This window comes from Carassius auratus, chromosome 32 (genome assembly GCF_003368295.1).
Source record: "Carassius auratus strain Wakin chromosome 32, ASM336829v1, whole genome shotgun sequence".
Classification (NCBI taxonomy): Eukaryota; Metazoa; Chordata; class Actinopteri; order Cypriniformes; family Cyprinidae; genus Carassius; species Carassius auratus.
In genome coordinates, this window is record NC_039274.1 from 20,382,877 (window position 1) to 20,409,429 (window position 26,553).

General features: G+C 37.8%; 1 protein-coding gene across 4 annotated transcripts in view; it reads right to left on the minus strand.

The window, feature by feature from the left end:
* Nucleotides 1-1,938: 1,938 nt before the first annotated feature.
* Nucleotides 1,939-26,553, minus strand: part of LOC113051793 (protein kinase C and casein kinase II substrate protein 3-like) — a 31,555-nt gene continuing 6,940 nt past the window's right edge. For 2 of the 4 annotated variants that reach the window (XM_026215870.1, XM_026215869.1), the window contains 9 exons: nucleotides 14,943-15,043; nucleotides 13,977-14,133; nucleotides 12,441-12,676; nucleotides 11,925-12,080; nucleotides 11,191-11,366; nucleotides 8,573-8,693; nucleotides 7,469-7,599; nucleotides 5,219-5,379; nucleotides 1,939-3,027 (listed from right to left, as the gene is read on the minus strand). In XM_026215870.1, the coding sequence (XP_026071655.1) occupies nucleotides 2,912-3,027; nucleotides 5,219-5,379; nucleotides 7,469-7,599; nucleotides 8,573-8,693; nucleotides 11,191-11,366; nucleotides 11,925-12,080; nucleotides 12,441-12,676; nucleotides 13,977-14,133; nucleotides 14,943-14,996 (1,308 nt within the window). In that variant the 5' untranslated portion in view covers nucleotides 14,997-15,043 and the 3' untranslated portion in view covers nucleotides 1,939-2,911. Of the gene's footprint in view, nucleotides 3,028-5,218; nucleotides 5,380-7,468; nucleotides 7,600-8,572; nucleotides 8,694-11,190; nucleotides 11,367-11,924; nucleotides 12,081-12,440; nucleotides 12,677-13,976; nucleotides 14,134-14,942; nucleotides 15,044-15,270; nucleotides 15,415-24,731; nucleotides 24,944-26,553 lie in introns of those variants that run through there. The other 2 variants (XM_026215872.1, XM_026215871.1) reach the window with 2 other exon arrangements.

A 26,553-nucleotide genomic window follows, 5' to 3' on the forward strand; every position in this document is an offset into this window, starting at 1 on the left:
TTTTTTGTATCTCCATCCATGTTTTTCACAATGATAAATCAATCACCTTTCAAGTTTTTTCTTCTTCTTGCAGTACATATTCTTCTTGAAGTGAACCCAATATATATACAGTATTGTTCAAAATAATAGCAGTACAATGTGACTAACCAGAATAATCAAGGTTTATAGTATATTTTTTATTGTTACGTGGCAAACAAGTTACCAGTAGGTTCAGTAGATTGTCAGAAAACAAACAAGACCCAGCATTAAGGCTGTGCAATTGGGCAATTAGTTGAAAGGGGTGTGTTCAAAAAAATAGCAGTGTCTACCTTTGACTGTACAAACTCAAAACTATTTTGTACAAACATTTTTTTTTCTGGGATTTAGCAATCCTGTGAATCACTAAACTAATATTTAGTTGTATGACCACAGTTTTTTAAAACTGCTTGACATCTGTGTGGCATGGAGTCAACCAACTTGTGGCACCTCTCAGCTGTTATTCCACTCCATGATTCTTTAACAACATTCCACAATTCATTCACATTTCTTGGTTTTGCTTCAGAAACAGCATTTTTGATATCACCCCACAAGTTCTCAATTGGATTAAGGTCTGGAGATTGGGCTGGCCACTCCATAACATTAATTTTGTTGGTTTGGAACCAAGACTTTGCCCGTTTACTAGTGTGTTTTGGGTCATTGTCTTGTTGAAACAACCATTTCAAGGGCATGTCCTCTTCAGCATAGGGCAACATGACCTCTTCAAGTATTTTAACATATGCAAACTGATCCATGATCCCTGGTATGCGATAAATAGGCCCAACACCATAGTAGGAGAAACATGCCCATATCATGATGCTTGCACCTCCATGCTTCACTGTCTTCACTGTGTACTGTGGCTTGAATTCAGAGTTTGGGGGTCGTCTCACAAACTGCCTGTGGCCCTTGGACCCAAAAAGAACAATTTTACTCTCATCAGTCCACAAAATGTTCCTCCATTTCTCTTTAGGCCAGTTGATGTGTTCTTTGGCAAATTGTAACCTCTTCTGCACATGCCTTTTTTTTAACAGAGGGACTTTGCGGGGGATTCTTGAAAATAGATTAGCTTCACACAGACGTCTTCTAACTGTCACAGTACTTACAGGTAACTCCAGACTGTCTTTGATCATCCTGGAGGTGATCATTGGCTGAGCCTTTGCCATTCTGGTTATTCTTCTATCCATTTTGATGGTTGTCTTCCGTTTTCTTCCACGTCTCTCTGGTTTTGCTCTCCATTTTAAGGCATTGGAGATCATTTTAGCTGAACAGCCTATCATTTTTTGCACCTCTTTATAGGTTTTCCCCTCTCTAATCAACTTTTTAATCAAAGTACGCTGTTCTTCTGAACAATGTCTTGAACGACCCATTTTCCTCAGCTTTCAAATGCATGTTCAACAAGTGTTGGCTTCATCCTTAAATAGGGGCCACCTGATTCACACCGGTTTCTTCACAAAATTGATGACCTCAGTGATTGAATGCCACACTGCTATTTTTTTGAACACACCCCTTTCAACTAATTCAACTAATTGCCCAATTGCACAGCCTTAAGAGCGTGCATATCATGAATGCTGGGTCTCATTTGTTTTCTGAGAATCTACTGAACCTACTGGTAACTTGTTTGCCACGTAGCAATAAAAAAATATACGAAAAACCTTGATTATTCTGGTTAGTCACATTGTACTGCTATTATTTTGAACAATACTGTACAGTAATAGCATAATTATAAAAGATTTATGTTTTTGATGAAATGATAATACTGCATGACTACTTGAAAGGTAATTTCAGCTATCCAGTAACTTCCAGATGGTATCTGCTAAATAACAGAGAAAAATGTTTTCAACATAAGAAAACGAAAAAGTGTGTGATATCTCAATCCAAAAATGTAAAACTTTGTGTTGAAGCAGCATGACGTCCACCACAGGACAATAAGAATCTCATTCACTTTTATTGACTATTTTTACATTGATTAGTATTGGCTGTTACAGCAGTTTCATGTAAAACTATGTTCACGGTGGGGCACATATGAGAAATATTTCCCATGAGCACTCACACATTCACTCTTACCACAAGAAGCCCAGAGGTTTTGCCCTTTCTCTCAAACTGTGAATCATTTGACAACAGAAACTTTCATGTGCTCCAAATAAAAACAAAAAGATAAATAAAAAAAGTAAAACAATCTCACCGACAGTATTTTAGAACCTCCTCCCGGATCCCTTGACAGGAATCCAAGAATCATGATTCTGAAGAGCATCTGCCCAGAGACGGTTTGTTTATTATAAACCCATATATCTTTTGTGGAAACATATGTAAATATGCAATGACGAATCCTTCAATTCTGAACTACGATCAAAGAAATGGTCAGTTTATACTAGAACGACCTAACACATTACACAAAACACGCTTCTCGTGAAAGATTCGCAAAACCTGAATATATAAAGTCAGCGTAGATTGGATCAAATACTTGAAATAATTCTGATATGTAACAGAAATGAGAAATACTAAAACAAAAGGATTGCAATGATTATCTATCAAAACAAATCCAACAGTGGCGACTCGCACGTTTACCTGTGAACACAATGAATCAGACAAACCATGTGTCCATTCAACCGTGTGCTGCAAATGTCTGTGGCATTTAATAATAAAGGCACTGATCTTTCAATAAGCACAAGGACAAAGCGGGACTAACTATTCTTAAAGTCCTCTAGAGTGTCAGTGAAAGGAGAAAATAAAACACTGGACTGCGCAATCCTCTCTGAATCTCCTCGTGTATCGTGGCATTCAATCCATCATGCAGTTGCATGGCTGTGTATTGGACACAACTGCCGTGGTTCAGTGTGACGTGGCCTTGCGGCTGCCACAGGGAAGGTGTGGGTCTCATTTAGGGCGAAGCGGGTGATCAAGATGTGATGACTTGGACGTAGTTAGCAGGGTAGAGGCCTATTTCTCCGCTGACCAGCTGTCCTTTACACCAGCCCTGCTCGTCCTCCTCACCCAGCTTCATTAACTCTTCACCTGTATGACACAAATATACATTTCAGAACACCATGCTTAACTTTTCAATGAGACGTATGCATACGATCATATAAAACCAGTCATTAATGAAAAACAGTGGTGAACCAGCCTTGAAAAGTCAACATGCAGTTTCACAAGAGCTGCAATGATGTCACTTTACTTGTTTCACACACCCTTGTGCCTGTCCAGACACATCGGGCATAAACCAGCTTTCAGGCTCAATATGTCTTATACATTTAAAAAAAAAGCCTAAAATATATTAGTGTGTATTCAGGGTACTTTTATATATTTAACTGCTTCAAAAACGCTTTCTCTTATGAAAATTTGCTGGAGGAATACTCAAAAAATAAATAAAAACAATTCACTCATTTTCTAAAGTGAACCATTTATAGTTATTGCAGGATCCTAAAGGTACTCTGTGTTTTTGTTTAATTAAAGAAAGTTTCACACAAAAGAGAAAAATAATACTTTTGAAAAATATATTTATAATTATATACACTTGCATTAGGTTACCCAAGGGCATTGGTAACTGACAACATTAGCTTTAGCATCATGCTACAGCCACACCACAAGGTGTCAGTATAAATCCAAGATCACTGTCATATCGGGGACTGCAACAGACACAAATACTGAGTACACCTTTAAATCTACTTTCCTTGAGTGGGAAATAAACCCTTCAGTATATGACCACCCGGTGTCAGTCTTGGCATGTCTGCTAGTGCATGTTTTGTTAGAGGTGCTTTCAAACTTGGTGAATTTAGGCACTTTCTTGGGTAACGGCTCATAAATAACCTGAATGAATATATATGATATTTGAGGCATGCATGCTGACTCAAAACCTCCCCCTGGATCCCCTGGATCCTGGGACCTGCCTGTCGGTCCAATTAAGCTCTACTTTAGCAAACGAGACCAAATGAGATTCCTTATTCTTGCCCTGGCCATTAAGTGCTGACCTTAAAGGGATACTCCACCCAAAAATAACATATTTGTCATTAATCACTTACTCCCATGTCGTTCCAAACCTGTAAAAGCTTTGTTCGTCTTCAGAACACAATGTAAGATATTTTGGATGAAAACCGGGAGGCTTGTGACTGTGCCATTGACTGCCAAGTATATTACACTGTCAAGGTCCAGAAAAATAAGACATCGTCAGAATAGTCCATCTGCAGTCAGAGGTTCAATCGTAACGTTATGAAGCGACGAGAATACTTATTGTGTGCAAAGAAAACAAAAATAATAACTTAATTCAACAATTAAACTCCTCTGTGTCTCTCCGCATCACTGCAGCACAATTTTGGAGAATATCCGCTGAACGCATATTCTCGTCACTTCATAACGTTACGGTAGAACCACTGATGGCAGATGGACTATTCTGATGACATCTTTCATACTTTTCTGGACCTTGACACTGTTATTTACTCTGCACTGAAAGGGACAGGCATGGAGTAACCCTTTAAGCTTTGTTTTACCCTCATTCTACATCACTCCAGTGCGTCTGCCTCTCAGCATCTGCAGTGCAGACACTAATATTAGTTTTAAACACTGTCCTAAACTGACGCCATTTAGTGACTTTTGGGTAGACTTTGAGTTGAGATCATTTATTACATGCGGGGATCACCGAAAGGATACTATTGGTTTATTAGAACACCTGTAGATCTGCGTCTGATTGTGAACGTTATTCAAAAGCAAAAACGGGGAAATGATAAAACAAGGTCAAAAGGTCAACATTTTTGTGATTTAGATTCCTTTTTAAACAAGAAGCAAACGTTTCCCTTGTTTTGTTACCATCTTCATGTCGAACACCTCATATCAGCTTACTGTAAGTGTTTGAAACTATTTTGTTTAGCTGCCTCTATTTTTGATGATTCTAGCACAGCCTATTGGAAATGAGTACATTTGTGTTTCGTGTCAGTTCACTACTTCCGTTTCGTCTAAATACAAGGAAGCGGTCTCAAATAAACCCATGTAACGTGTCATTCACACACATACGCACATGCTTAGATTGACCAACCCCATTTCATTTCATCCTTTCCACAATGCCTTTTGAAAAAACTGCTCTACCATGCACAGCAAGGCATTGAAAGAGCAAAGGACGAGCAAAGAAAAGGGGTTTGATGAATCCACAAGCCGCAGCCATGTGTACAGTATGTTCATGTGTGTGGCATTAATAAGCATTAGTAGGGATTAATACCTGCTTTAAAGCTCAGCTCATCAGCCTCCTGCCCTGTGTATTCATAAAGCGCTCTAACGCGAACCCCGACTACCTTCTCCTCCTCCTCCATCCCGTTGGCTGTGATTAATTTTTTGGGGCTCTCTTCATCAGACCAGTCCGAGGAGTAGTCTTTACTCACCCTGCGTGAACAGAAGAAGAATTAGAAAACTGAACATATTCATGGATGAATCGTTTTAATAGAAGGTGGGAGATCAACTTGGTAATCAGGTGGTCTGTGATAGTTCAGCTAAAAACATGTGAAATGTTTCAAATCGATTGAAGGGATTCAATTTGATTTTAATTCTCATCTGTGGCATACTGTACACATGCAACATAGTTTTGAAAGTATAGTCACAAAACTTAATCAAAACTTGTCATAATGTCTTGCCCCACAGAGGCTGTCAAGAAAGCCCAACTTGTTCTGAACCCAGAACATTCATTCAATATTTACTCAAAGAAAAACAGCGTAAAGCAGTGTTAGAAATGAGGATTCCTACTGATTTTTAAAGAGGAAACTGCAAAAAGCAAATATAAGGTGTAATTGTTAAAAACTTGATTTACGCATACTGAACAATTTTTAGCTTGGAACCAAAGACTGGCTCTCACAAGGGAATGGGATCAAACAGGTTAATTTGATTCATCTTAATAGCAGCAAAACTGTTTTAACTACAAAATGCTGATAGATCTCAAAATGTTCTTGTCTTGAAAATCTTGTTAGCTCTGTTCCACTACCCAGTGAGCTACCTTGATATCTACTGCCTACATTGACAGCTGCCTTCTAAGACAATATTCTAACTTACAGTAAATAAAACTTCAAAAATGACTAACTTAGAAGTTTTGCAATTGACCCATTTATCTGTTATAGCTTACGGTATTCGTGTTGTGTTCACAAAATAGCTATTGATCCAGTCAAAAGGCACAACCTGAGACACATTAATAAATGTCACTGTTTTGATCAATGAATTTGGCCTTTTCTTGCTGAAAAACGTTCATTAGCTGGAATTTCAGCATATCACTACTGCATAATCAGTGATTCCTTAAAATACTGTCTAGGTAGGCTGCTAACTAGGTTTTAGAACAGAGCTGTTGTCTGTACTCCGGGAGAGGAGGTCAAGAAAAAAAAAAAGTTGCACTGACACTCCCGGTGCATATCCACTTATGTTCTCGTAATAGCCATCTGCCTCAAGCCACCTGTGGGTTTAAGAGTCAACAGAGACCAGACTAATAAGCAGGACGCTGCAGAGAGCCACATGTAATACTGCAATTTAACAGGCATTCTCCTGTGTGCCTGTGTTCCCTGTGAGAGATTCAGATACAACACAAACAAAAACCATCTATACTATCTGTTCCAGACCTTCTCAGTTCTTTCCAGGCACTTCATTTAGCTAATACCTTTGACTCCCTTCATCCTGTGTTAACATGCTACCCTAACACACACACACACACACACACACACAGTCTGAACGCGCTGACTCAGTGCTAATTGGTGTAGTTGGTACTAAAAGCAGTGTTTAAAGCCCTTAGGAAAGAACTGATGCCAGCATAATAAAAATAATAATAATAAAAAAAACACACAATAACAACCCTCCACTCCTAATTACAACACTGTAATAAAAAGTTGGACTGTTTTTGTAGTAGAATACGAAACTCAATCTGTGTATCTATATTTGGGTGCTTGACACATACATTTTACAAATATTCTTGTGTGAATTTTAAGCAATTCTAAGTATTTTGTTACGGTTGCACCAATTTTGTGTGCAACTTATTTGGCATCATTAATTATTATTACAGGTGTGTGTAATGAATGAACATAATATACAAGTTTCACTTTTTGAATGGAATTAGTGAAATAAATCAACTTTTTGATGATATTCTAATTATATGATCAGCATCTGTATATACTGTCCTAATATTGGTCATCAAGCACTCTGCTCTCCAGATCAGTATCAGCAATTTAAAAAAAGAAATCTTATTTGTAACCATTTTAATCAGCTTTTTCACAAAGTGAACTGTAAAAAGAGCCCAAAATGTTCCATTTAAAGGTCCAAGACTAAACTTGACTGAGGGTAAGCTATTAATTAATTATTTTATTTTTTTTAACAAAATAGTAAGTTTTACATTTCTTTATTTTTTTTATGATCAAAATTAACTTTTTTTCAATGCAAAAATATTTCTAAAAAACAGAACTATTTCTTTGTAAGTATACGGTTATGCAGTAGTCAGATGTACCTCGTAGTTTCCTGTGGAGTCTTCGGGGGTTCGTCTCCTGCTGAGACGATGTTAGTCAGAGTGACCACGTCATCAGAACGACTGTTTCTTTCTCTTCGACTGATGGATCGGTTTGCTTCTGGTGACCACTCCTGTAAAAAACATTAAATGCACATATAAAAAACTAAAAATCCATATTATATGTAACTAACTTGTGTTACACTCCCTACCTATGTTTAGATTTTAATTACACATTAAAAAAAAGATGTAATAATGAAAATAATAATAATGTAATGTGTGTGTGTGTGTGTGTGTGTATAAACATGTATACACACACACACACATATATACACTGACATCCTAGAACTGCTGATTAGTAAGTCACCCAAACTGATTCAGTCCATGTCAGATGAATCTACAGTCTAAGAGAGAGAGAGAGAGAGAGAGAGAGAGAGAGAGAGAGAGAGAGAGAGAGAGAGAGAGAGAGAGAGATGTGCTTATTTACAGCCACACAAAGGGCTCCAGTGTGCTGGCAGAGAAGAGAGGATGCCAGAAGATTCCTCTGGACGTGTCACTCACCAGGTCAAACTTGACTAAAAGCTTAATTTTATCTCCGTGACGGTTATTCACTCTCCTACTGCTCGATTAAACATTCACACCATGGGGGATTTCTACATTTCAGACACACTCAGACTCCACGTTACATCCGTACATATACAGTTGTGTATGTATAAACCTCATTTGCACAAAAGGACATGCTTGACACTGCCACTGTGTGTCTGTGTGTGTTTGTATTGTGGGGAGGGCTGGGAAGGAAGGGGGGAAGGATTGCCATTAGGGAGAGAGATCCGACCCGACATTCCAGAACCCACTCATGGGCCGTGCAAAGACAACAGTTCATTCACGCTCAGCCCTTTAGAAATACACCATCACTGGAGCCCGGGGCCTAAACAGCTCTATGGCTGACGATGCCACAGCAGTGTTTGGGGCCGTAAGTGTCATATCTTTTCTAAACAAATGTTAGCATTCAAGTTTGGTAGTCTGGTAAACATCTTTCCTGGCATTCTTGTGATGTAGCAAAGATTCTAAACAAAACAGCATTTAGCAGAAAGAAATTTACTGTACCTCAAACTGTGGCCAATTCATGCTCATGCCTGGCCCATGGGTGTTCCTCCACCACCTGAGGTCCTCCGCGTCACTGGCTGCGTTGATGGTCTGGCCCAGGTCTCGGTACAGGGCTTGAAATCTGCACGGGGATTTTCCACACACTCCGTCAGGACAGGTTTATTTGTGCACAGGGAAGATTATGAGTAAAAAGATACAACTACAGTTGATGGTTCTTGCTAAGACAAACATCGCCATTACTATTAATCAAACCTTTAAAAACGCCTAACACAGAGAAATATATTTTGATGTACAACATCTTGCACAGTGTCAGAAAAAGAAACTTGAAAAATTGTACCTTTAGGGGTACAACAGGACTGTCACTGGAGCAATGCCATTTAAGGGAAGACTTTGTACCTTATCAAAGATCTCTGGATGCAGGTAACACATTGTTCATTTACATATATAACCAAAAAGTGGTGGACGAAGTACACAAATCAAGTATTTGAGTAGAAGTACAGATACCCTAATCAAATATTTCTCCAGTAAAAGTACTTATTTTAGATTTTAACTGAACAAAGAACTAAAAATGAAGTACTTTTGTATTTTTATTCTAGTATTAAAAGAAATCAATGAATTTTGGGTCCTATTTATTCTTAGCAGGCACTAGTCAATATGACAAATTAGTGCAGACAATTAATATGTACTGATCTGAAAATAAACAAAAGTTTGATTTTATAGTCAAAACTTTTACAAAAAACAGTATTGAAATATTAACAATTTGTTACTGACAATTTAAGTGTACAAACAAGTGGTAAAAACACTAAATAGTATTTTCAAAATTAGGAATAACCAAATGTGTGGTAACAAATAAAATATAATACAATGTGCAGACGTCACATGGGGCACACAAATACATAACTTAATGGGTGTACATCATGCATTTTTTTTTAATATTATATTTTCATTTACAATAATCAATACAAAAATCGGCATCAGCTCTGATATTCCAGTGCTTGGCTACTTTGAGTCGCTCTGAACTGATTGATGAATTGTTCAGTGCGATTTGCGAACCGTTTTAACAGGTTCATTGCTCTTGTGTTTCAGAGGTTTCTTCAGCTCAAAATAACAAGGAACAGTTTGCTTTTATGAAATGTAGCAGACTATGCTGTAAGAAGTATGATAATATGCTTTGGTACTTAGTGAAGTCAAATTTCCCAGAACAAAAATACTCTGACAAAAGAACAGAAAATTTTGCTTGAGTACATTAACTTTTGTCCACCACTGCTACCAACATTGTAACAATACAAAGCTGGTTGAAAATTGGCATACTTATCTTTTTAGGTACTACTATGAAGCTTTTAGGTGTAAAAGTACAAAAATATTCAAGGTTGTACCCTTAAAGGTACAATTGTTGTACTTTTTTTTCCTGAAAGTGAACCAAAGGAGGAAAAATTAGGCATAGAGACTTGAGGTGGGCTTTTTGAACACCTCACTTACATGCTAAAACCACCCACTACACCCCAGTGTCCTGCTTCACATATACATACACTTACATATATATGTACAAAAGTTCTACTTTTTCATTTCATAAGCACTGTTACCAGTCAAAAAGAGCAAGAAATATTAAGTACCATGACAAAACAAAGAATGAGGGAGGTATAAAGTAAACATCAAGGTTCCTGAACATGAAACTAAACTATATACGTTTAGCACACAGCTCAGCCCTGTCATTACACCTCAACAGAAGTAAACAGTGTGCAAAAATGCAGAGACTGATTTAAAGGGTGTTGTTTTTGTTGCTTTTCTGAACATGCAACTCCAAAACACAAAATGGAATGAGGTATTTGTTCATTGATTAGAAAACGAATTGATACACAATATTTCAGCTCTTTTGAAATGACCCTGGTCAATAGTCAACGACGTGCTTCGAATTCCTCACCAAGTAAACATAATGATAGCAGAGAGCCTGGAAATACAAATAAGCACTTATTAATGGTTAACATGCTTCATTTATTTTAGTTTTTATCTATGAGACACATAAATTACCAGAAACTATTTAAAGAGCCTGAGGATACTGAACTGCCAATATAAATTAGGACTTGACACGGAGTAAAGTTTGAGATGGAGCTCTTCATTTCTCTCATTTTTTAATGGAACTCACAACTGTGTGGAAATTTGTGCCTGGCAATCTCTCAGTGTCTCGGTTTCAAACTCTAGTAAGCCACCCAACTAGACAACATTTATAGATAGCACCAAGGCTTCTCAAAACGAATGGACGCTAAATTTTGCTGCCTTCTAAGAGCATGGGTTTGGTTTAGGGGATAGGTTCAGGGGAAGTACCTAGTTGCTAACCAGTTGTTGTAATCATTATAACAGGTACATAGTATGTACATGTGAAATATGATTGTAAAATAAAGTGTTACCACAAAATTAATCAAAGATGACAAAGAAATAATACATATTTTTATGCATAGTAAAGACTCATTAGCAACATAATCACTAAAGCGCTGTTTTTGTGTTGCATGCAATTTGCGTAGACATAAAGAGTTTCAAATCATATATTTGGATTAGGATGTTGTCCTAGAAGATTAGCATCTATATAGAGAGTGAAACAGAGGAATGACAGCGAGACTGACCCATCATTGCTGGGGAGGTCCATGTGCTGGTGTATGTCCTGCAGCACTTGTTTAAAAAAGCGCAACCTCTTCTTTTCTGCCTCCTGTGTGATTTCAAACACTTGTTCCATGTCTTCCATGTAACGTGGGTTACAGCGATTCAGCTCGTCCAGGGCTCTCTCATAACGCTCCTTAGCCTGAGGGCAAACACAAGAAACCGGTTGATGAGACAGAGTCATGGAACACAGTTTATAAGGTCAATTCCTAAGAAATTTCCTGTTCAGAATACATCTCGAGTTTAATCTGAAAGAGCAAGCTGTACCACTTTCTTCATTTGGGAGGCACTTTGGATCAAAGCATGCACAAAATAAAATGTAAATGTACTAATATCAAATTCATGACTGTCTATAAACTATTGAAAAATGAGAGCAAAAACCTTTTTAAACATATCAAATTGTGATGTTTCCCTTTACACCTTTGAGAAGGAAGTATATTTTTGTGACTGAAACCACACATTCAACAACACACCCATTATTTTGAATTGTCACAACAGGTTCAAAGACATCATCACAGCGGCTTTACTATTGGTGGAAGCAACAAACATGCCTTGTCTTGTCTAAGTTTATGGAAATTCTGTCATTTCATTCCACCCAAAAATAAAAAAATAAAAAAACGTCAACTAAACTACCTAATAAAACTTAATAAAAACATTAATAAAACTGAAAAACTGTTGTCTGTGCTTCTTCTCATGCTACCTTCTCTGCTTCCTGGGTACATTTCTCCAGGCGGTCTGTGAACTTGCGGACCTCTTCTGGGGATTTGGTGGGGTCAGCCTTGGCATGTGTTTCACGGGTCAATGCCGTGCGCTCTTCCTTCCGGGCTTGGTGATAAATCTTTTTGGTAGACTCCACCTACAGCAGAGAAGATATTTATACAACCACACTATATACTCATTACTAAATACACCCTTACACCAAAAACACATAGTTCTATTTACACATACTTTTAAACGGATAGCTCACCCAAAAATAAAGCTTCTGCAATCATTTACACTTCCTAATGTTTACCCAAAACTTTTTGTTGGTCAAGCTATATTTACATTTCATTCACATTCCACAAGAAACTAGTTCAGGTGCCATGAAGGTGAGCAGATGATAACATATTATTTTGGGTGTACTGCCCTTTTAAAAACAAAAAAAATCTCAGCCATCGTGGCTCATGGATCAAAATTCATAGTATTGGCTTTGTTTTCTGCACAGGAGACGACTCACATCCTTCAGTTTTCGAACCCAGGGTTTCTGGGCTTTGCGGAAGCCATCATCGGCGTCTTTGGTCTCACGGAATCCACCGATCATTTGCTTGTGGAAGGCATCCTTCTGCCAGTTTCTAATCTTTTCGCTGTCCTCAACAGCCAGTTTCTCTTTTAGTTCCATATGGATCTCACTCAGTCTGTCTGCAGCATTCATGAAAGCATGCCAGGCCTTTTCCAGAGTCCCATACTGTGGGCCTGCAGGACAGAATTTAGCTTTATTTGTTTGTTCATTACACTGGAAAGTTGCTTAGAAGCCCAAGTCAAAAAAAAAAAAAAGTCATTATCATCTTCTACTCTCTAGATCAGTGGTTCTCAACCTTTTTTTCCATTGGGCTGCAATATGGTCCAAGTGCAAGTCTCACGGGCCACATGTATATCATTTACATATTATGTCACCAATACAAACCAACCAGATTTATAATAGCCTATTACAGCCTAAATATTATGATATCTAATCGATTACATTAATTGCAATAAGCAAATGAATAATTATACTCCCATTAATAAAACTGCTAAAAAAATGCTTTCGGGAGATTACCAATTTTGTGAAATTCGGTTTGAAAGGTGTAAAAGCACAATGAAGTTGTGATTGTAAGCTGCAGTCTGTAAGACGTGCTCGGACGCGTGACTTGACGTGTAACAATGCAGAAAATGTGCGTTCACAAATGTAGCTTATGTTACACAAATGTAGTCCAAATTTCAAATATTGATGTGCCATCAGTGCAACGGAACAGTTCTGCATTCAAATGCATGTAATAGGCTAAGGTAGTTGCCATGAATATATGAGGGGGAAATTGTAAGGAGATATTTGAATTATTTACTAATAATCTAGTGTTTTCTGAGTTGGTGCCACAAGGATCAAGTTGCCAATCCTGAATCGCCATCTCCTCAGATGCGCCTTTAAAGAAAAGTGCATCTTAATGGATTATGATTATAATGAGTTTTTTATGTTTTGTTTCATAGTGATAGATTAGTAATTTAAAGCTTTCTATAGATATCTTTATCATATCTGTGAGGCATGTATTTGCTGAGTTTTAGTTCATTTTTGTGAAGCACTCCTGTTCAAGACGAGACGTCAGAAAATGCATCATGTTTGTTTTCTTTATATTACAGAAACACAACATTTTGTACAACATATAGTAAAAATTTTACGGTTCCTATTGCTGGAAGGTAGTAGATAAAGTTGAGTAATGCTGGTCCATCAATCAGCATATGCTTAATTATGACAGTTTATAAAATATGACCGTTTTCAGAAACCAAAACATCGAAATTTCTCACAGTTCAGGTTCTTAAAATAAATAAATAAATAAATAACAACCCTTTTTGGTTCCCAACCCTAGTGAGCACTGGCAGAGTAACATCACTGACAGGTTTATAATAATTTTATTATGATACTTATAAAAGCATCAGAACAGAATGTGTTGATGTTATGTTACTGTAGGGAGATGCATCTACTTTAGGAGGATGAACTATGAGACTCGAAGTCAATGCTCACCTTTCTCCACAACACCCCTCCATTTCCTGGCCCAGTCACTCAGCTGCTGGGAATAGCCCTTCTCAATCTTGGCCCGCTCCTGGAAGCAGCCGACCAGCTCGTGGCATAGTTTGTAGCCATCGTCAATGCGTTTAACCGTCCTCCTGTAGTTCCCAGGCTAACCAACCAAAGTCATGTTAGAGTCATATTCAAATGTTGCACATGGAATATAAATATTTAATTTTTAAATCAGACTGATTCGGTTTTCAGGTTTAACTCAGTGACTCAATGATTTTGTCATGGCAGTTAAAAGCTAGGATTATCATTAAATAATTACATGTCAGTCAAGTGAAATTTATAAATTATTAAATGTAAGATTATAGAATTAGATTATTTATGACTCTAGTTCCTTAAACATACATAAACCAGTTTAGGAGTGGGATAAGCAGTGATATTTTTTAAATTAGGGTTTCCTTTAAGCAAGGATTTTAACTATATTTCTGCACCAACAAACACAGGGGCAAATCTCAAAAGTGGTAAGCTGCATTTGGGGTAAGCTGTGTCAAGATAAATGATGAATTGAATTATATGGGAATACATTAATAATTTTTATTTCAAACAAAACTATGAATATAAATAAACTATGTATTATACACAACACCATTCCAAAAGTATTATTTTGCAACCCCACTGGCACCTTCTGCATGATTCTCCCCAAAATGACTGTCTGTACTACACTACCAACAAAGCTGATGGTAAAATAAACCTTTCACTTTCACTTCACTATATAAAAGCACTTTGTATCTATTAGTTTTCTCCAAGACAAGTGTGGACCTGACCAAGCTTGCTTAAGGAAACAGTGTGGAAGGGGTACTCCTAACTACAAATCTCGCCAGGTGCGGAAACCTCTTCGAGAACACATGGAAATATCAGATCTGCAGGGATCTGTTCATGTAGTCTCCAAAACCCTGGTTGGAAGCCACTTACCTCCCAGAAGCTGTCCCAGCTCCCAAGGTCCTGCAGATCGCCGTTGGAAGACATTTTGGGGTCACCCTTGCAGCACAGAATGATGGCGGCTGTCAGTCAAACTGTTAAGAACAAGACATGAAATCAAATAAATCTCACAAATGTGGTTATTAACAGCAAAAAAATAAAAAGACATTACTGAAAAATATAAGACAACCAAAGACAGCAGTCTTGACAGAGAACAAACTGGTTCATCCAGTCTCTGCTCTACATGTCACAGGCCCTCAAGTTCAATCCGAAAAACTAAGCAGAGGCAATTCAAAATATATTCCATAAACGTTTCACTTGCCAGCAACCTGTTGTCACCCAACACTCCTTGGCCTCTACAGTTAAGACATCTGTCCAGGAACAGTAATCCTGTATTCCAATACAGAGAGGAAGCCAGCATAGGCCAGTCTCACCTCTCTGTGTGTTTGTGTCTGCCTAAGACAGCCTAGGTGAGGCAGAAGCTTCTCCGCACCATTCTGGGTGGAGTCACAAAAATTATGCCACCGTCACCCAGGCACCTCCCACTAATTTGTTCTAATGGAATGTTCAGTACACTACTAAAAATAAAGGTTATTTTTTTGCATTGATGGTTCCATAAAGAACCTTCAACATCCATGGAACCTTTCTATTACACAAAGGGTTCTTTATAGTGGAAAAAAGACCTTTAGATCATTACAATGTTCTTTACACAAAGAACAAAAATTGGTGATTTTAAGAATTGTTCACTGAAAGGTGCTCTGAAGGACCCAAAATGGTTCTTCTATTGCTGCACACTCTTATAAATAAAGGTTTAAAAAAATGGGGGTTTCACATTAGGTTCTTTTGACCTGGGTGGTTATAGGAACTCACTTATAGGGACTAGCCAACGGGGCAGTACCCAGAGAACTAAATGTTGCATTCACACTGCCAGCAGGAACTCTGAAGTGACATAAGCTGGTTGACAGCGACGTCATTTAAGAGCAGCCTTCAACAACTGGAGGATAGAGGAAGGAGAAGAGCATGGACTTCGACATCTGTCCATCTATCACTGTTCCAAGTTTGTTGAGGTAGTTTCTGGAGTAAGCATGTGTAAACTGGGTGTTTACAATGCTTTATAAAAATGGCACATGCCAGTGTTTCGTATTGAACACGTTCGGCCAATCAATGTACATGTCACTGGGAGCTCCTATTGTGCTGGGTTAAACCCTACTCTGTAGAAGGGGCTAATTTAGTCTCCCCATATGGTGTTCCTATAACTAAAATCCTATAACTGAAATTCATTCACAAAGTTCCTGATTTGTGAACACACCAAAAGTTGTGTATTTATACCAAATGTTATAGGAAGGAACTATGAAAATTTTCCTCCGGTGCAAAAGCTCCAATAATAAAAAACATTTTTGGTTCCCCAAAGAACCTTTCAGTGAACAATTCTTAACAGAATATTTTTTTTTCTTAGTGTGAAGATAAACCGAACAATCTAAATTCCATTTTTCCATTTGTGCAATGGGAATGTTCCATGAATGTTACAGGTTATTAAATGTCAGTAAATAACCTTTCATTTATATTAGTGGAAAATCCCACTTTATATGGAACCTTTATTTTTTTAAATGTAGCAAGGATGTAATGTTGATAAAAAATATGTCCAAAGACATGGAAGTGTCCATTCGCTATTGGTCATGCCTCTCAGGTGCTTAATCATCACTTTAAAATAACCTGTTTATTAAAACACAAACTGCGTTGGCTATTGCATAAACTACATTTAGTCCAAACAGAACAAGTATGTGTACACCTAATGAACCATGTACAAGCTGTCCCTGTGCTTGTATACATTCAGCATTACTTCTGGCCTTGGATTCTCTTCGTATTGTCTGAGTCAAGATTATATAGCTTCCTCAAACAGACATAACAAATGAGTGTGGAAGGAGTGGGATAGGCTGCACAGAGACATCTGCTTCTAATTCAGGCCAAACTGGCTATGCTAATGGAAAATTTGCATCCTCAAGGGGGATTTTGTAATGAACAGAGTGTTGAAGAGCATTTACTGTGGATGTTGCTTTGTAAGTCGGTTGAATGGTTTTTTAAACCCCAGTTTCTAATATCTTATCCGACAAAGGTAGGGCTGGACAGTGCAATGGGATAAATAAATAAAATACATACCATTAAAAGATATGATTTTTGGTCCATATCGCCTTAAGCATTTTAGAGCAACAACTGCTTTTAGCATGGCTAAGAGACTAACAGTTACTGTTAGCATGCTAATAAAAGTTGTTTTTCCACAATTAGCCACTTAAGCAAAAAAATTGTTCAAGCTCATTTCAAGAACCCCTACGTTTTGTTTTTGCTTATCCCTAATTGTAAACAGATTCTTTTAACACATCTGTTTGTTACGGTTCAAAATCTACATCTGACTTCACATCCTTGAAGATCATTTCGGCAAATAAGCATCTTTTTTATATAAAATAAAGCAAATAAAGAGAGCTTGATTACTTCCACTGAACTTCCTCTCTGTGAGGTGAGGGCAGGGTGGAAAATTAGCTCCCGATGATGGCATTTCTCACAAACATGCCAGGAGGAGCGCTGAAATGAGAGCTTCACTTGAATTTCAGTTGCTAATTTAAAATAAAAAAAACTTTGACTGGAATACTAGAACTGGTACAGAGTACTAGCATACTTCTAACGACGTAGTGTGCATAGAATCCTGGGTACTATTAAAAAAATATCTGAAATATTACACATTACTGACCTGGGCAATAAATTGATATCAGAGTTGCAATAAAATTAATGTCGATAACGACGATAAGCTCTTGACATTTTTACTCAATATGGATTAATATTACAGCAGAAATATATGCGACAACAGCCAGTCAGTGCTTGTTGCTAATAGGCTAACTCTGCATGTTCTGATGGTCTCTGTGTAAATGAATGGCACAATATTCTCTGATTCACAAACTCAAACAAACGGGACAGTGATTCCAGGATCCGCGTTAGACACCATGTATGAATAGGGTCAAATATAATAGATATTACCACACTTCCCCAGTTGTTTGATCACAGTATAAAGGGGTAGTCTCTCCAAAAATGGAATCACCCTCAAGTCATCCTAGGTGTATGATATTCATCTTCATAATAGTTCTGTCAAAAGACCCGGTACTTCAGTACCAAGTTGGTACAACAAAGTGTTACGGTACCATGTTTTTTTTAAGGACCAGTGGTACCGAGTACATGGTAAACCTGGTTCTTGATGTGCTATTCGAAAGGTGTGCAGATGCACTCTCTTCATAAAAACACTGAGATGTGGCAACATCAAAAGGAGGAAACACACCAAACTAACAAGTTTTGTTAACTTAGCTTAGTATATCGAAATCCTCCAACATTTTTCTTTACAAATCCTCATTCGTGTTTTGTTTTGCTCTCTCCTCTGCACTTCCATGATCGTCACTTCCACGTTCGTCACCACATTTGCCTACATCCTGCGTCATCCGCTGGATGCCACTCTCTCATGAGCATCCGTACCGCAGTTAGCGGAAGCTAGAGATCAAGTTTATAAAGTTGTAAACATGGAAAATATTTTACACAATTGCATCGCATCGCTTCAGAAGGCCTTTATTAACCTCGCCGGAGCCATGTGCAATTTTTTGGACTTCAAATTTTTGGCTACCATCCACTCCCATTATAACACACGCATTAGCCTGGACATTATTTAATAGAACTCAGACTGTATTCATCTGAAAGAAGAATGTCACACACACCAAGAATGGCTTGAGGGTAAGTAAACCATGGGGTAATTCAAATTTTTGGGGTGAACTGAACTATCTCTTTAAGACCACTGTTTTGTATTGCTAGTTCTCTGAAATGTTTTTTAAATATGCAAACATAGCATTATCAAATTAAACATGCACTAATTTGCATACATTTGAATCTGAATATTGGAAAAGAAGTTTCAAAAAGGTTAAAAAAATCTAGTTGCATTTTGTTAAAGTGTAACTAAACCCCTGGTCAGAGCCTGACTCCACCCACTGGCAATATTTGAAAAATGCTGAAATGTGGGCAGATCACAGTGGAGATATAGGGGACGAACCGAGGGCGGGGCTGAGCAGGCGGGGCGTGAACATGAGACCCGCAGTGACGGATTAGTTGACAGCTGTTGTCAGAGTCCCTAAAATGGAGAGTGACTGTAGTGACACAAGTAGCTTTGCAACAGAGCGTTCATTTGAATTAAAGGACTTTTCTCCCCCACTTTCACCTGAAATGGAGGATGTCGAAGTGCCAGTGGACAGGGTCAGGGCCAGGGCCTACGCCATATCAATTAGAGCGACTGGCTCAAAGTGTGGTCTTATCTCCCGCGATCGGCATTCCGATGATGCTAGTGAAGCAGCCGCACAAGACAGAATGGGTCCAGTCTCTGATTAAGGCACTGCGTCTCTTTTCAGCGCAAGCTGTGTGGAGAAGCCCATTTCCACCTCCATTGCATTGGAGAAGCAATCCCACGTAAAATGCAGTTTGCACACTCAAGCTCTAGGCGGGAACTCGCGATCTTCCAGGCCAGGTGCATGCAACCACTGGCGCCTAATTTTCAAGTCTGCTGGAAAACTATGCAGTCCAGCAGTGCTGTTGCAACCAGCAACACACCTACGTACCATCCTGACCACGGTAAATAAATCTTCGCTAACTTAAAGCTATCCTAACTGATGCAATACTATTCTACTATTTTAACTGTGCTTCTAACAATACTAACGTTACACTAACAACTATGCTAATTAACTACATAGGCTACATTAAATAATCTAAATAACTATATAAATGCTATGCTACATAGATGCTAAAATACTCTTCGTTTTCAATACTCGCAATTCCAACTCCTGACTCACTACAGTGATTTTGATGGAACAAGATGGTTTTATACTGCCAAGGGCGTGGTGAGCTGGAAACTGCTTACGCCACCTGCCACTGCAAACATCCAATAGGAAAAATCAACTGCAGTAGCCATCGTTCAACCTGAAGAGTGCAGCACTCAAGACGTTTTTACACCATATATTGTAGAATTAAAACACTTTATACTCAAATGTCAAAAAAGTTACTCGAACCAATGAACAGCGCTAATAAAGCCCCATTCTTACAGATCATTAACTAGAAAAGGTTGGTTCAGGGTTTACAAGAGGTAACATTTTATTATTTTTATCAACATAAATCATAAAATATTGTCAAGAATAATACATTTTATAAATCAGGTAATATATGATCGAAACCCTAAAAAAAAATTATAGATTCAACTGGAAATTTTGTAACAGACTAGTCGACTAAATCACCAGAAGTCAAAATACAATCTGTATATGCAATCCATTTGAAATGGACTACTTAATCTATGAATCAAACGGTCAAATCCCAAACTGCCACCAAAAAAGGTTATGAACATGCTTGCCTTGCATATGATCACTACTTAGCATTCACATAAAGGGGGGCTACAATGGTGTTTTGTACATTCAGAGTTGTTCACAGTGTTAAAGAGATGGATTCTCAAGCTAAACATGGCCAAAGTTTTAAAAAAGTAATTTGGACGAATGACAGAATTTCTGTGCAGAATATCTTACTTCCGGGTTGGAACAAGTTTCGGCTGTTTTTTTTTCAATCATGGATCTAATGACATAGACGATGGGTGGAACTGCTTATATGAGCATTTCTCTCTGAAAAACACGCCCACGTTGACCAGAGGAGAACGAGACCGCGCCCATCAACGCACTTCATCTGGAAATCGCCACAAGCGCTGCATAGGATTTGTTTGAGAATGTCTCCAAATAAGTGTGTTTTTGGATGTGAGGGAAAGTTTACCATGTTCACCCTCCAAAAGAACCCAGCGTTACACGAACAGTGGATGCAGTTTGTTTTTCCGGGGCAGCAATGGAGTGTAGCAAGTGCGTTTGTGTGTTCTTGTCATTTCAGTGACGGCACGCCTCCAGGAGCTCGGATCTCTCCGGAGAGAATCGGAAAGCTGTATTTTTCTTTCATAAATATGATAAAACTTGCAGTACTACTCAATAGGTACTCAAGATTAACATGAGATTAGGTAGACTGTATGTTATGTACCCTTTAATGAGAGGCTATTCTAAACAGAACTGCGACTCCTTAAATACAAAAGAAAAAAGTATTGTTTATTGTGTTGTACCAAAAACACTGCCTACCGCATCATGACTTCAAAACTAAAGTGCATCCCAAGCATTTTGTGTCCCATTATACTCCTAAATACTAGATATAAAACAGGCCAGTATTCAGCCCATATATCACTCTGCATCACATATTGTGTTGGTAGTACATGAATATAAGGAACTATGTGAAAAATCCAAAAGAGAGAGAGAAAGAAAAAAAAAAGCATTACTAACAATACAGTATGTGAACAAGGCATTGAAGAAGCCAGACACACCCATTCCCATGAAACATGTCACACTAGAAGTACAGCAGCAAGCAGCTGTGTCATGTTGAGCTCCAGGAATAATCAAAGCCCTAGAGATCCCGCCAAGCTGGAGCAAGAACACAGCAGATCCTAATAACCCTCTTCCACTAGCAAGCAACAATTTCCAACAGCTGAGAGCAGATGGAAGACAGGACTTTTAGGCTCCGAATTAACGTGTCAAATACCCACTGTCAGAGTCACGGCCCAAAGAGCCTAGCAACAGGTAAATTAACACAATGGTCATGTTCACGGAGACCCTAGAGCTGTAAATTTGAAATACAAGCAGGGAGGAGTGTGGCCCCCTTTTCGTCGTGCAGGGCTCTATTGTGCTGTACAGCAGTGTTTCTGGTTTGGTCCATCATGTCAATGTAAAAGAGCTCAGCACTCCCACAGAGATCCGAGCTAAAAACGAGCATGTCTGGGGAGAGGCGTGACCACGATGGCTGTAATTACACAGCTGTGTCAGTAAAATGCTGGGGGAGAGCAAGAAACTCTCAGATCTACCATGCCAAAGATGTGTAGGCCAGCCTGGATGACAAACCGTCCCCTTGGAATTATAAGGTTCTATCTGCGTTCTGAGTAGTTTTGAGATATTGAGCTTTAAAGTTTTTGTGTTCCATCGACTTCTGTAGAAATAAAACATCACATAATGTAAATAAATTGTCAGAGAATAAGAATATGTGAATAACTCAATTTTGACAAAAATGTCAGATAGAACCTTATAATTCCAAGGGGACGAAACAGCAAACTACAGTGCATGTCCACAGCAAAAATCAAAAGCTCCATTTAGATTATTAAATTACCCAGTGAAATAAATGCGCTGTTTCCCTTTCAAAACTACAATCTAGGAAATTGTTTTGCAGTTACTAAGGTGTTACTAAGTGGTTGCTATGCACGTATTCTATGATGCTGTGCTGGTACAATGCAGTTGCTGGTTGTTAGTACGTTGCTAAGTGGTTCCCAATTCTGATGATTGAGATCAACAGCTTATTAGGAAAGAGCCTCATAACCCAACACTGGATAACTTTCCAGAGGTAAATGCAATGTTAAGTGACATGGCTCCTAAGCTTTTTATTTTTTCATTTTATTTGATGTCTTTCTTTCGGTTGAAACACTGACTGAGTGATTACATGAGACCTGACTAGGGGTGTAACGGTATGCAAAAATCATGGTTCGGTACGTACCTCGGTTTTAAAGTCACGGTTCGGTTCATTTTCGGTACAGTAAGGTAAAGAAATGCAAACATTAAACTGCAGGTTATTACTATACACTTTAAAAAAAAAATACTTTTTAATAAAATATATATAAAATAAAAAAAGAATAAGAAATAAAATACTGCTGCAAAGGTTTCCACTAAATAAAATACTCTCAGTCTCAAACCAATATCATATAATAAAATATAATGAAAAATATAATAAATAACTATGAATACACTGCAGCATTACCAATCCCAGCTTGTAGGTCTGCTTCACCAGAATCGTGCCTGACGTGGTGCTGGCGCTGCTGCTGCTGTAGATGGTGCTGCTGCTCTTGTCTTCACGACAACAATATCTATACTTCATGTTGAGCATAAATATAAAGCCAACTGATAAAGGACACCGTCAACAGTATTGACGGCAAAATAGACTAAGTATGTTTGACAGGTGCAATATTTGAAAATCGATAATTATTAATTTGTTTTTTAAATACATTTATATCTGAATTTATGTCAACCTAAAGGACTTTCAAACATCAAAGTGTCACGAATTAATATGTATTTGTGTACAAAATGACATATAAACATTTTCCTTTTCTATTTTGCCTGGAAACGCTTCCAACATGCTTGCGTGTCGCGTGAAAAATAGGCATCGGTTCTATTTCTAGCATGCACGCGTTACGTCTCACGCAGGCAGTCTGCAAGCTTAGACCTGTTAACACGGGAGCCGAATTAAAAACAGAACCGCCACGCAGCTGAGACGCTTGCGCCACGCATCCAGTGTGTCGCCGACCTTAGAATCAGCTGCAGGGCAGGATTTGCGCTGAACGCGGAGACTTCCGCAACTAAATATGCTCGTTTGGAAACACGAAAATGTACTTATATTCCGCACACAAAATATTGCATTCCGTGCATTACGTGGTACACACGTGCACGAACCGAAAGCCCTGTACCGAAACGGTCCGGTACGAATACACGTACCGTTACACCCCTAGACCTGACCATTTTTGTAAGCTGTACTGTTTTTTTTTATAACATATCTTCTGATTTACATGCATGTTTATTTCATGCTACAACTTGTATGGTCCCACTTTATATTAGGTGGCCTTAACTACTATGTACTTATTTTTTTATGTAAATACAATGTACTTATTGTGTTCATATTGTATTGTAAAACACTTTTGCTGCTATTGAGGTGGGATAGGGGTAAGGTTAGGGAGAGGGTTGAAGGTATGGATACGTTTAAGGGTGGGTTAAGGTATAAAGTATGGGTCAACAGTGTAATTATAAATGTAATTACAGAAATTAAATACAGATGTAATTACATGTAGGTTTTTTTTTTATATAAGTACAATGTAAAAACATGTACACAATAAGTACATTGTACTAAATTAAAAATAAAATGTAAGTACATAGTAGTTTAGGCCACTTAATATAAAGTGGGTCCACTTGTATTAAAGTGGAAGAGACTTGCGGTCTGCACTGCCACTTGAACAGATGCTGATTGGTCACATCACATTCAAGAGCGTCAAAATGGCATTTATATGGTTTTAATTCTGCAAGTGATAAGACTTTGTTTGTTATCAGAAGTAACACCGCTTTTTAGATTATTGAAGGTTAAATAGAGCCTGCGTTAGCTGCACTGCGTTAATGCGTTAGCACTTTGCGTAACGACCAGATCACCACTTCGGGTGTGCATTATTTTCTAATAATTCAACAGCCTGTTGTCAATTGCTTACTTAAATAGTCAATCCTACTATATATGTGATACGTCCTCTGAATAATATTTCCTAAAAGCATAGATGTAAATGTCTGCTTACCGATCCCACTCAAAGCAGTCTCAAGTGTATAAGATATATTGGTTGGATTGTTTTCATCAGTTTTAATAAACCATACTTTCAAGTTCATGCGTTGCATTTAAGGTTAGGGAAATTCTCTCATGCCAATGTAATAGCAAAAGTAATAGTGATACTTGCCTGCTGACCTTTGAAACACTGTGAAGAGCAACATGGCACAAATGTATTAACAGATTCCTGCTGTTGACAAAGAAACCTTGAGAACTAGCATAAAACCTGATTAAATTAACATTACCCATGACTAACAACAATAAAAACGACCTTCTTGTTGAGTTGTTTGGACTTACTTAATTTTCCCTATCCTAGAACACGTCCAGATCCTTGGAAAGGCTTCGTTTTAAAATGTACAATCCATTGCATGTCAGATGAAAAATAGAAAGCAGCAGATGGCCAGTCATGCATGTTATTTGTAATCTAGTGCAATCGCTTAAACCGGGCAACCCCCTTCCCGAAGAGGAGACAGATGCACTAAACTCTCATTTGTATAAATACCTTTCACAATTTGTTGCACAAGTTGCTCAGAAACTAACAGAATGTCAGGGGTCCTGCTTTTGGGGAAGTTTACATTTCATAGGTCATTGACTCGGTTTAGATGTTTTCGCCAGATCGGTGCTAAAGTCTCTCAGGTTAGACGACTACAAACCAGACCATTTCTTTAGTCAAACAACTTAGAACCAAAATTAAATAGGAATAAAGACAGGATTGGAAGATGATTGAGAGAAAAAAAATGCTGTTGGTTTTAAAGGGGGAAAAAAAGGTCTGGTGAGATTTAAAGTTCAGTAAATAGGAAAGAGTAGGGTAAACAGGGTAGAGTATCCCATTACACCAAAAAAAAATATATCATTATCAAGCTGTTGCAAACCCATATGACATTACTTTTCATGGGACACAAAGAAATATATTTTAAAGAATGTTCGTGCTGCTCTTTTCCATATTACACTATAAATTAAGCTATAAAAAAAAAGACTACAAAGCACCAAAAAAGTAACAAAAAATAATTAATATGATTTGTGCATTAAGTCTTCTGCAGCCATACAATAGCTTTGATTGACGAGCAGAACAAAATGTTAGTCATTTACTGGAAGTCTTGCATGGCATTGCATGTAAACGTCATGTTGATCAGGTTCATTATGATGCAAAATCCTTTTGGTTCTCGGGAGTTTCATAATACACTTAGTTTAAACAGGGATAAAATTATGTGCGAGTAAAGATCTACTGTGAAAACTTAAATTTTGTACTTTTATAAGTATGTTTTGCGTTTTTTGGGACTCTCAGTTAACTGAAATAAAACACATCAACTGCAGCGAAGATGACCGTTTCATTCTTAGCTTTACAGTCTGAAAAGTCCATTCAGGATACACTATATAGTCAGCAATGTATAATATGAAGATGCTAACACTAAAGCGGTTATGTAAACCATTAACCATAGAGTAGGGGAGTGTGATATGTAGGGCTGGGACAATAAAATCACTGCATCTGGATCGATTCAGCTCAGAATCGATTCCAGAGAGAATCACGATGTATTCTGAAATCCACGATCCATGAATCATCTTTTCATTGTCCCAGCCCTAACGATCTGATGATTTTATATTGTGATCGATCTTGAAGACATCCACGATTTACTTTTCAAAGCAATCATTTATGTTCTCTTATATTATGGTGATATGTTATTTTCTTTTTATGTTCTGCCTACTAGATGACAAAATGATCATGTGTCTCCGTTATGTGACTTTCATGCATAATGACGTATTTGAAAAATTCAATGTGAGTTAACAATAGTACATACTAAGATTAATTAAATTTTAGTTTCAGTTCTAATTGTATTAAACCGATCATTGTGCTGAAAGCCATTCCTTTCAGTTATAGTAATGTGACTGTCATTAAAAGCAGTTTACTGCAGGACATACTTTACTTTTTTGTTTTTTTTGTTTATCAAATTAATTTTGATAAACAAGTCACACCTGACTATAAGTCGCAGGACCAGCCAAACTATTAAAAAAAAAGTGCCTTATAAAAAGTGACTTATAGTCCGGAAAATACGGTAATTTGAAAATATAGTGAATATCGAATATTTCAAATTCAAGCATACTTTCCCAAAAGAACGCGCCA